At 43.7% G+C, this 12,374-nt stretch overlaps 1 protein-coding gene and 1 long non-coding RNA gene across 2 annotated transcripts in view; one reads left to right on the forward strand and one right to left on the reverse strand.

The window, feature by feature from the left end:
- Positions 1 to 12,374, reverse strand: part of CACNA2D3 (calcium voltage-gated channel auxiliary subunit alpha2delta 3) — a 958,661-nt gene that overhangs the window by 190,132 nt on the left and 756,155 nt on the right. Inside the window, exons 22-25 of the mRNA XM_023189561.2 lie at positions 8,068 to 8,113; positions 7,773 to 7,870; positions 5,288 to 5,381; positions 1,923 to 2,018 (exon numbers count right to left, since the gene is read on the reverse strand). Coding sequence (XP_023045329.1) covers positions 1,923 to 2,018; positions 5,288 to 5,381; positions 7,773 to 7,870; positions 8,068 to 8,113 — 334 coding nt within the window. The remainder of the gene's footprint in view (positions 1 to 1,922; positions 2,019 to 5,287; positions 5,382 to 7,772; positions 7,871 to 8,067; positions 8,114 to 12,374) is intronic.
- The window catches only part of LOC111524376, a 29,774-nt gene that overhangs the window by 11,023 nt on the left and 6,377 nt on the right, over positions 1 to 12,374 (forward strand). The gene's annotated exons all lie outside the window — the stretch shown is intronic.

Here is a 12,374-nt window from a genome sequence, read left to right on the forward strand (position 1 = left end):
GGGTCACGTAATGCCACAGAGAATAGAACACATAGTTGTAGGAATTTTTAGCTTCCCAAAGAAATTTTTCATCCATAAAAAAAAATTATTTTTGAGACAGAGTCTCACTCTGCTGCCCAGGCTAGAGTGCAGCGGTGCGACCTCAGCTCACTACAACCTCCACCTCCTGGGTTCAAGTGATTCTCTCCTACTTCAGTCTCCTGAGTAGCTGGGATTACAGGTGTGCACCACCATGCCTGGCTAATTTTTGTATTTTTAGTGAAGACAGGGTTTTATCACGTTGGCCAGGCTGGTCTTGAACTCCTGACCTCAAGGGATCTGCCTGCCTCGGCCTCCCAAAGTTCTGGGATTACAGGTGTGAGCCACTGTGCCCAGCCCATCCATAATTTTTTTTGATCTTCGCAGTAACCAAAAGAGATCACTGCTCTCACTTTTCAGGTGGACAGAATGAAGACACCCAAGTGAGATAAGCCAGGTATACCTCCCAGCATCCTTACTGTGGTCCTTTGTCTTTTAAATCTGTCACAATAACACCGTTGTCAGACCAGCAATGTGTCATGTTTTATTGTTACTGTTTTGCAGCTTTTCTTGTTTCAGTCTCAATACCAGCAGCAGACTTTCTCATTGAGTATTAGAAAAAGAATTCCCTGTCTCCTCTTGCCTATCTGGATCCTAACAGGAGAAGGTAACGTGTATCTCAGCACCTCTGGTATTCCCAGGAACTTGCTCTCTGGAAAAGCAATTGAGGGGGGTAAAATGCTTAAAAAAGGCTTTAAAAATCAAGTTGCAACTATAATCAAACTTCATAGATGATAAATGTGAGTATCAAGAAGGTCAAAGTCCTGGAACAGAATTCAAAGCCAGTCTCTTAAAATATCTAAACATTGATTGATCTGTCATTTACCAGACTTGGTTTTGTAAGGTTATATGGTGGGTGTCAGGGCCTCATTTAGCAGATGCAAACAGCACTGTCAAGTTCCAAGGAAGCACCGCCTCCTCGGACCCCTGATGAGCCAACCCCTCTCAAATTGGCAGCTACCCTGTGGCTTGGTTATTCACCTCCAGGTACCCTGAAGGTTGGGGGTATAATGTTCTGTGGTAATCCCTGCACTCACACACACACTTGCAAACCACTCTCAAACTTTCTGAATCTTGGGACCCATTTGTCCATGTCTTAACAATCTCTCTTGCTTCAGAGAAAATAAATTGAAAAAACTTATTACCAGACTCAGGAAAGACTTCACAGTCTACCTACTAGCACTGGTGAAACACCAGTTTGATGCGTTGAAGGCCTGTGGCTCTCTGAAGATACAGAGGCTGAGCATCTGGGTACTAGACCCGGAAACTCTGCCCACCATCCATCCAGGTCTCTTTGGAAGTCCAAGGAGACGCTGTCAAACCCCAGTGTCCCCAGAGGGCCCACTCCTGGGTGTGGAGCTCTGCAGCCCCTCAGGCTAAGCACAGAGGCACAGAGGTTTATTAGTAAAATATAAACAAACAAACAGGACTTGGAACACTGATTTTTGTACAGGCAGGAGGAATTCCTCAGCATAGCTGCAGAACAGCGGAATACCCTGAAGCCATTTGTTACAAGATGAGTGTTTCCTCCCTCTGGTGGCTCCCCTAGCAGCCACACCACCTCCCAGAGTTCTGAAATGACTCATCAGGGCGGGAGAGGACTCCAGGACAGTGGACAGAAGCCAACAAGTGTGAGGAACAAAGGGTGGTGGAAGGGCTAACAGGCAGGTGAAAGCACGTGCTGCGGCCCCCATGGTAGAACAGAGAAGAAAAATCTCAATAGGCCTGGAGTGGCCTAAATTATGTTTCTACCAGTAGGGGAATCAAGAAATGAAATAAGCTTCCCTTTGAATGTTCCATTTCAGGAGCTCCCTGGGCCCCTGTAGAGGATCCCTCCTACTTACTGATTGGTGAGTTGCTCAGCCCCAACAAACAGGTTGATTCTGGAGAGGCCCGTGCGAGTGCCGAGGAAGGCAACCTCCACGCCCTTGTCAGAATTCCTGAAACAGAACAGCAGACGTCAGAGGAAGGCCTCTAGACAGTAAGCAGATAATGCACTGCATTTTAAGACTCACAGAATGTTTTACCAAATAGCAGTTTTGAAACTTGAACTTTAAAAGAAGTTATAGAAACACACACACACACACACACACACACACACACACACACAAACACAGATTGCCAACTTGTATCCCTAACAAAAGTTTTCACAGTAATACTGGCAGGAAAAATGAAGAACTTCCTGCCAACAAAAGCAGCATGTGGAAAAAATCTACTTCCAACCATACACACATCTTTATTTCAAGGTTCTGGGTGCGAGTTCAAAGAGATCAGGCTAGGAATGGGAAGGATTAGGGCTTAGGACTAGCTTTTTGCATTAATGCTACCAAGTTTATTCTTGGTCTTGAGATCATTTGTGGAATCTGCCATTAAAGCAACTGAGCCACGGAACCAAGTTTGCAGCATCCCACAGCCTGGAATTCCACGTGGTTGGAATTGGTTTTGACATCCACACAGTTGTGGGGGTACCCGCTTATCACTTCTACCAGATCACAGGCCTTGTTCTCACCACCAACCCCGAAGAGATGTATAAAGAAATGGCTTCTTCTGATAGCTCTGTAGGAGGTTACACATAGGAACTCTAAGAACGGCCTTGGCAAGGAAAACTAATATAAAAATTCACTAAATATCATTTTGTTTCAACTTCCAAGGCAAATTTTATATGCTTGAGTGTGTTCTTTAGGAGATTTGCAAGGCATATTTCTCCTGTGCAAAAAGCAAATGGCCTTTCTCCACAAACACATAATTTTCTTTTTTTTTTTCTTGAGACAGAGTCTGGCTCTGTCGCCCAGGCTGGAGTACAATGGCGCGCTCTCGGCTCACTGCAACCTCCGCCTCCTGGGTTCATGCCATTCTCCTGCCTCAGCCTCCCGAGTAGCTGGGACTACAGGCACCCGCCACCACACCCTGCTAATTTTTTGTATTTTTAGTAGAGATGGGGTTTTACCATGTTAGCCAGGATGGTCTCGATCTCCTGAACTCATGATCCGCCCACCTTGGCCTCCCAAAGTACTGGGATTATAGGCATGAGCCACTGCGCCCAGTCTACAAACACATAATTTTATCCTGCAATAAATGTATGAAGAGAATGCCAATTCTTGAGCTTGTTTCTCTGTTCTAAATGCTACTAGCAATTTGATCCAAAGCATTCTCCACATTATCTTCAAAGTAAGGTCATTTGGTTACTTAATCTTTGATGAAAGTCAAAGTGGTGGATGCTACCTTTAAGTATTTAAGGGCTGAATAAAAACCAACACTATGCATTTCTGCTTGTAGCCTACACCAAATTGGAAAGCCAGGCTGTCCAATCAGTTACAGATATGGACTACAAAGCAAGTTACCATTTTGGAAATCTTTAGTATGTGTTAGGAATGAATCAGCAACCTTTGCTCAAGATTTTGAGTTTCATGAGAGCTGAAAAGAAACACTTCAAGGTTCACTAGAGAAAGAAACCCCAGGACGGGCTCAATTATTTGCCAGCTTCCCGGGAAATAAGATCTATGCCATGAAGGCAAGCAGTCCAAAGACACCCCTAATAATGAAAATGGCAGTCTCTCTGGGGCTCCAGTTTTGCATATTAAACAGCCTACCTGACATCTCCATTTGGGAGACTTTCAGCCATTTTAAGCTCATGGTGTCTAGAAGAGAGACTGGCCATGCCCAGCCCTAAACCTGATCCTCCCCCAGTGTCTCTTGTGTTAGCAAATAGCACCATCTGCCCAATAGCTCATGATATAAACCTGGGAATGATCCTTGATGGCTCAACCTCCCTGCCCTCACAAGACAAACCCATCATCAAGTCCTAGGGATCTTGCCTCTGAAGCAAGCCACAAGTGGACCTCTTCTCTCTGTGACCACTGCCCTGGTCCAAGTCACAAATCCCTGGGAAAACTGTAGGAACCTTTACTATTGTTCTTACTCCATTACCCTCTGTTCTCCACACAGAAATAGAGAGATCTTTTTGTAAAATGCATTTCTGATCATTTTCTTCCCCTTCTTAAAATCCTTCAGTGATCTTCCAATGCTCTGAATATAAAATCCAAAATCCTTAAGCTGACTCCCAAGGTCCTGAGCCATGCGGCCCCTCTGCAGCCTCATCCTCTGACATCTTCCAGTCTATCCCCTATATGTCAGCTGTGTCCACCTTCTTTAAATTCTGCCAATGTGTCAAATACTTTCTCATCTCAGGGCCTTTGTATGTGCTGTTCCTAGAATGCTGCCTGAACCTTGAACTAGTTCCCATCTTCCTTCTCCACTTTAGATCTGTTACACTTTATGTGTCTTTACTTTTCCTTCAAAGCAGTTATGATTCTTAATAATACAGCACACTATATACCACAGGTGCCACGATGTTAAGGGCTCTATCTGTGTGGTTTCTCTCTATTTCCCCAACACCTCGCTCAGAGTCTGGCACATAATAGACACACAGTCAAGACTTGATGAGTGAATGAATGAAAATGAAAACAGAATGAATGTCACGATGGAAGGGAAGATACAATGAGGGAATGAAATACTGAATCGGAAAATGGAGAGAAACAGGATGGAAGGGAAGATAAAATGAGGAAATGAACTAAGGAAGAACAGGAAAGTGGAGAGAAATGAATCATGTAACACATGAAGATACAAGAGAAAAGGAATGGTTCTTCCTTTTCTTTTTAATCTTTAATAATCTACTAAAATTAACAATAGTAAAGAAATAATAATAAGCTGCTAAAGCAGTTCTCATCCTAGTCTTTGATATCAACAACTATGGCCTTGCCCACAGCCCCTCCACCCTCCACTTTAGAAATAAAACCACAGGGTTATATCTGACACCCTATGAAATCAAGCTTTCACTTCTCCCTCCCACTCACAACCTAACCTGGCCCAGATCCCAAGCTCCCTCAAGACTGCAAAGTAGAGAGAGCTGTGGCGAGGCAGGAAACGAAGTTCCCTTCTGCATCCCTCTCTCTCGGAAGTGCCACCCTACCTCAGCGTACCAAATTTCATGTAATGTTAAAACTCAAACAAATTATATGTCAAAGCCAGGAGCTTGCCATCCAAGCCCGAGCCACTAATCTGCTCTAGCTCTTGTGGTTTGGAGCTTGGGGGAAAATTAAAGAACTTTAACACCAGGCTCCTAAAACAGTTTAGTTCTTTAAACCATAACCATATTTCGGAGTGTTGGTGAGGAAATGGCCATGAAAGGAGGACACGTGCAACCACTTACTCAGATTTGTTGAGGGCCAGGCTGGTCCAATACGCTTCAATGGGGGCACTCACCACAGCATCAAAAAGGACTTCTTGGATCAATTCTTTATCACCTGTTGGGAGGGACAGACGAGAGGATGCTTTAGCAGGGCTGGAAGAGGGGCATGAGAGACACTCATGGGCTCATTGTGCAGTGTCTGCAGGCTACTTTCTCATGAGGCGTGTTGCTTTATGAGTTAAGTTCCCACCAGTTGAAAATACGAAACAGTTCTGACACCCGGTATGCCTGCAACACAGGAGCCTCCAAAGCATTTGGGCAAGAAGGTAGTCAACTGAGAGGCTTGAGTGTCTCACACTTCCGTTTCCTGCTTTCTCACCCCATCTTGTGCTTCCTGCCATGGACAGCAGGCTGAGTCCCAGATTTGGAGGCCACAGGCCAGTACTCCTTGAACACTTGGCTGTGATCATCCCCATCTCTGTCCTCTCCTAAAACTGAAATTATTGAGCACCCTGAAATTCTCAGCCTGTTGTCACATGGGAAAGAGATACCATAGCTTAATAACCACTGGGATTCTTATTTTGTGATTCCTTCTATTTAAGAACTGTTTCATTTTATTTTTATTTATTTGCTTATTTTTTTGAGACAGGGTCTCACTCTGTCGCCCAGACTGGAGTGCAGTAGTACGCTCTCGGCTCACCACAACCTCCGCCTCCCAGGCTCAAGCCAGCCTCCTACCTCAGCCTCCCAAGTAGCTGGGATTACAGACACAGGCCACTACCACCTGGCTAATTTTTGTATTTGTAGTAGAGATGGGGTTTTACCATGTTGGCCAGGTTAGTCTCAAACTCCTGACCTCAAATGATCTGCCTGAATCGGCCTCCCAAAGTGGTGGGATTATAGGCATGAGCCAACGCGCCCGGCCAAGAATTGTTTCATTTTAAAGGAGAATGTCTGTTCCCATCCAAAGAGACTCTTGGTAGAGCTCTGTGGAAGAGGCCAAGGAATGAGAGCATATGGTAAGTCTAGGAGAGGCATCCTAGAACTCTCAAATCACTCTGCAGAGGAGGACAACTAATTATCAAATGAGACAGGCCAGTCCTCACCTTGACTGGGGGCAAAAAAAAAAAAAAAAAAAAAAAAGAGCTTTGCGGAAAAGCAAAAGCTAGAAATAACTTATCATCAGTAAGACAATGAATATATTACGTTATGTAGTGGAATTCTATATAGTAATGCAAATAAATGCATTAAAGCTAAATGATCAACACAAATTTCAAAAATATAATGGGTGAAAATATGTTGTAGTACATATATATTTTATGCACATATTGTACATATTATATATAGTAATTCATATAATATATCATACATATAAAGTTTAATATATATTTTAAAATAAAATTGATGCTACATATTGTTTATAGATACCTACATATGTAGGAATAGCATTAAATTATTGAGACTAATGAACAAATACAGAAGGTCATTCTCTTTGGGAGGGAAATGAGGCTGAGCAAGGACCCAGGGACTTCAACTTTATCTGTAATGTCTCATTCCTTAAAAAGCACCTGGAGTAAGTATGGCAAAATATTAAGATTGCGTGAAGCTGGATGGTGACTACAACTGTATTATTTATATTGTCTCTATACTTTTGTTTTTTAAATATGTCCTTAAAAAGTCAAAGACAATGACATATTGGGCTCGTAGGATATCCATCTGATCCTTTCTCCACCAGCACATATCCTGAAAAGTAAATCCATTCTATGGAGATGTTGTTTAGTAGTTGGATAATCTCCTTACACCTCTCATAGGATTACGTATGTAAAGCACTTGTCATGTCATTGAATACATAATGCTTGTTAGATGTGGGGGCAGATATCATGATCAGTTTTGGTGGCTCTCCCCCTGCCCAAACTGTAGCTACTGCAGTTCTATCCTGTGAGAGTATAGGGTCTGCTCCTGCTTTTGAGGGGCATCCTGGGCTGCTGCTGCTCTTCCTGTCTCTTTTGCACCAGCTGAGAGATTTCTTACTCACTGACCTCCCCTAGAAGGGGATGCTTGGTAGGTAGGACACTCAGCATGTACCACACTGAGAGGCTATGTGACCCTGTCGGGAGAACCAGGAGACCTAGATACAGCCTTGAATGAGACACATCCTACTTCCAGCCTTGGTTTCTCATTTGCAAAATAAGGGAGATGAGCAAATATTTACAGTCCCTTCCAGTTCTAACATTTCCATCCTATTCAGTTGCTTGACTAAATGGTTCAGAAGGGGACAAAGCCCAGTGCAAACCATTAAACCAGGATTGGGGATTCTGTGCAATTTTCCATAATCCACATTCTTTCTCCTGTTCCTACAGGAAGCAGATGTTTGATTGGATTTCATGTGACTGATAATCTCTGCCAAAGCAAAGCTTCCCTTAAAAACTGAGGCCAAAAAATAGTTTTGAGTTCATTCTCCACCATTACCCCTGAAAACACAACACACTTTTGAAGGCATACTCACACTGGAGCAGAGGTTCTTTGCCTTTGAGGTACAGCTTAATCGCTTCCAACTGAGACAGATGGCGGTGCTCAGGGTGTAGGTCAGTGTTGCAGTAGGACCTAAGAACATGACATGGCCCAAAAGAAGAGCATGTCAATATTTACAGCATCTGCTTCCTTTGCCTTGGAACCATGCTTCCAAGCATCTGCATCTGCTTCCTTTGCCTTGGAAAACTGGGCAAGGGAGCACAAACCATGCAGAATCAAAGAGGGCAACGAAGGATGCCATAGTCAAGGAGGGATGGTTTAATTCTTACCATTCATCTGCCAAGGACACATCGGGATGTTCTAAGTCATGCAGGCCTAGGGGTCAAGGAGAAGGGTTTCATGAGTAAGCACCACTCCTCTGATCCTCCTGTGTGCTTCAGATATTCTAGGGTAGTAGGGCTGTGGGGTGGGTTAAGGGTAGACATCAACCTGCCTTGGAGCAGGGACTTTGAGCAAAATAAATGAGTTCCCTTCCAGGCAGGACTCTCTCCCCATCTCCACCTCACTCAGCCAGCACTGCCACCTTCCCTGGCTGTTCATCTCAGGAAAACCTTAACCCCTTGAAGACAGAGGATACACAAATGAGTCTGGAGGGAGAAGCTTAACAGGACTGTTAGAAACACTCACTCTGGTGCTCCATTTAGTCTGAGCTGGGAACCGGGCTAGGCCACTGACCTCCTGTGGGATGTCATCAGGTTACTTTACTTCTCTGAATGTCAGTTTCTTCATGTGAAAAGCAGGAATAATAGTCCCTAACTGATGTGTGGTTGTGAGGGTGAAACTATAGGTTGAACGATATGAAGTCGTCAATACTCAACTGTTTTTGAGCGGCAAAGATTGCTAGTTGTTACACGATCCTAAGTGAAAATGGTCATCCTTTGAGAAGGAAACTAGGGGAGCTGGTGCTTGCAGGGAATCTGGGAGTTTTTAGAGAAGGTTCCAGACCATCCTGTCTCTGCAAGGATAACTGTTTCTTTGCACTTTTAAGTGGCTTGATCTTAATGGGTTATCAGCAGACATACACTTCTGAATGATGACCTCAGGAACTCCCATGATGCTTATAGCCTGTTTTGGGAAGTTAGTTTCTTAAATGACAGATAGCATCTTACTACACTCAGGACTCCAGTTTCCTTCTCAAATACAAATCTATAAAAGTAGTAGCAAAACACTAGACCTATCACACAATTCTGCTTGATTTTACAGAAAACAGAGAATACATTAGAATGAACACCATTGCATATAATCCAAGTGGGCATATCCAGGCTCCAACACCTATAGGCTGAATGACCTTGGGGATGCCATGTCAGCTCTTTGAGTTATATCTACCATGAGATACAAGTAATACTGCATCACTCACAAGTGCCAGAAAACAGTTAAATGGGATAGGGATTAGTCCCTAGTGCAATCCATCCATCTGTGCAGCCTTTCTTCTTTTTTTCCTTTCCCAACCAAACAACTTTCCTTCCTTCCTTTTGCCCTCCTCCCATTCCTTCCTTTCTTCTATAATTTTACTGAGCATCTGCTATATGCCAGGTATGATTCTAGGCCCTGAGAATATAGCAGTGAATAAAACAAGACAAAAATCACTGCCTTCATTGTATTTAATTTCTAGTGGCAGAAAAGAGATAGTAAATTATATTAAAATTTAACTTGAGAGCATATCAGATGGTGGCGAGGGCTAAAAGGGAAAAAGGAACATGCAACAAGAACAGGGAGGACCAAGAGATAAGGAAGGAGAGAGAGAGAGAGAGACCATTGTAACTCTGGAGGTCAGGAAAGGCTTCACTGAGAAAGTGACCTGAATGAGGCAAGGAAGAGTCATGTAGGAGACAGGGAGGGTGCTCATAGCAGAAGGAATAACAAGTGCAAAGTCCCTGAGAAGGGACTGTACCTTCCCAGAAAACTGGGTAAGGGTGTCAAGTCTGTTTTTCCAGCTGCAGTTCCCATCCTCCCAACCTCATTCACAAAATCCTCTCTGGCTATATTTCACAGGACCTATAAGTGAAACTCAGAAAAGATGAGATCTATCAGGAAGATCTTTTTGACTGCGTCCTTGGGTTCCTAGGGCACCAAGGAAATTTAATTGTTCTCTTATTCTTTCACCTCTAATGTTGGTCCTTCTGATAAAAATCACACCTACTGATGATTTGAACTGCTGACAATAATGACATAAGCTCTAATTTGTTGAACAATTATCATGTGCAATACATATAAAAGATACAAAGTGGCCAGGCGCAGTGGCTTACGTCTGTAACCCCAGCACTTTGGGAGGCCGAGGAGGGTGGATCACGAGGTCAGGAGTTCGAGACCAGCCTAACCACCATGGTGAAACCCTGTCTCTACTAAAAATACAAAAATTAGCCAGGAGTGGTGGCACGCATCTGTAATCCCAGCTACTTAGGGGGCTGAGGCAGGAGAATCACTTGAACCCAGGAGGTGGCGGAGGTTGCAGTGAGCCGAGATCACACCATTGCACTCGAGTCTGAGCGACAGAGCAAGACTCCATCTCAACAACAACAACAACAACAACAACAATAAAAGATACAAAGTGTTGAAAAACATTAAAAGATTCATAAAAGAAACAATTTCGGCAGGTAGAACTATAGCCCATACCTTCAATCTTGGTAATGACTTTTTATATTTTTATTATATAAATTTTTATATTATTTATTATATAAATAGGTAGACCAAAATCTACCTATTTGCCATCTTTGTAATCTCTGGCATTGGCAAAGCATGTGGAAAATTCCTACATTCTGTAGGGAGTTATTCCTTATTGAAGATCCTATAGAAGTGTGGTTGCCAACCCCAAGGAACTCCTTCCCTCTCCAAGAACAGAACAATAATCACACTATGGCTCCTGGAGATGACAAGACCCTCTACTAGTTGGCCCAAGGGGAAGCAGCTTTCTTAAGTTCTATTACTCAGCAAAGCTGGCAGGATTGTCAGGCTTTTTATTTACAGAGGACCAACAGAGAGAGGAAGATATGACCTCATTTGTGTGGATAAGCAGCTACTCTCCCCCTTGCTGAGGATTTGAGCTAATTTCTTGCATAGTGGTTACAGTTAGCTCTGAAATTCTATGTGACCGCTTAGCCTCACAGCTGTGGAACATACAGGAAGAAGATAGTGACTGAAAAAGAATCCAAAAGACAATGCAAAACAACTGTGTGTATCTGTGTCTCCATGCATGCGTGTGTGTGTGTATGTGTGAGAGAGAGAGAGACAGAGAGGAAGGGAGGGACAGGCCCACATATTGAAGACTGACCAAGGGAACAGACCCATGAGAGGCAATTAATCCCTTAATAACCTCTCCTTCTATTGTTCTGATCATAAGTTGTTTCTTCAGTTTGACCTCACATGGCTTAGACATGAATTTTCTGGCTTAATGGGCAGTGATGTCCACAGAGCCAACGTGGCCCATAGAGCCAGAAAATTCTAGAAGTGAAAACATGGTCCTGAGAACACATCCTGGAGAGCGTCTTGCCCAAGTCAGAGTTGCCTGAGTTCTCTGGTGTGTCTCTGGGAAGAGAGACCACACGGTTAGCTCTTTGGTGGGCACACTCTGCGTCCTGCCCAGCTCACAGTGAGCCCCTCTAATTTCCTTTCTGCCCCCATACAATCTCACAATCACTTGGGAAGCACAAACCAACATCCCTGAAACAACACGGGCAGGGATCACCAGCAGTAAACCAGAGGCTATCTAGGAGTTTGGTGTCTCAGGGAACATTCACCTGCTTCCTCATGCCCTGTGGCATCACCTGAGAGCGCTGTGGATGGCCCAGCTTCTGGAAGCTCACCACATGCATGTGTAATCAGTTCTGACCAATTAAAACTTGGCTTATAATTGACCTTCCTGTTCCTGACTGCCCTCCCTATGGATATCCAGAAGGGCTACTGTTCTGGGCCAACTCCTTCTCTGTGGACACGCAAAACCTAATGACCTGCAGGTGAGTCACTCAAGGCAACTCAGGGAGTGGGGCCCTTCAGAAACGATGTCTACCACCCTGTGAGCTCCTAATACTGGGACAGGTAACCTCTCTGAACTACTGGGTAGTTGGGAGAAGAAAAGGACAGCACGTGTGACAGCAATTTTAAAATTTAAAGAGCTATCACAACTGCTCCTGTTTGCTGAGAGTTTACTGTGCCTCTGTGCTTTATGAAGACAAGAGGGTCTGGGAACTTCAAGGTGCTACTTACTCCCTCTGACCTATGTAAATCATTTAAATGATCACATTTCTCACGGCAGTCAGGGCTGCCGTGAAATATGTGGCTCAACTGTGTAGGAGAGACTAAGGCTCTCATGTCTCTGTTTTCATGGTTTCCCCTGGGCATGAGTTATTTCATAAATTTGTTTTTCTCCCAAGTACCGATTTTTATGTATGAGAAGAATATAGTTGAGGGATGATTCCTATTTACTTATATTCTGCTTTCATCCACAAAGCTGTTAACTATGAGTAACTCACAGTCAATAGCATTGTGGATGAAAGCAGAATATAAGTAAATTAAATCACAACCCTGAATGAGAATTCCTGCCATTTTGAATTCTAGGCACGACAGGGAAGAAGAAAGGTAT

Source organism: Piliocolobus tephrosceles, chromosome 2 (genome assembly GCF_002776525.5).
Source record: "Piliocolobus tephrosceles isolate RC106 chromosome 2, ASM277652v3, whole genome shotgun sequence".
Lineage (NCBI taxonomy): Eukaryota > Metazoa > Chordata > Mammalia > Primates > Cercopithecidae > Piliocolobus > Piliocolobus tephrosceles.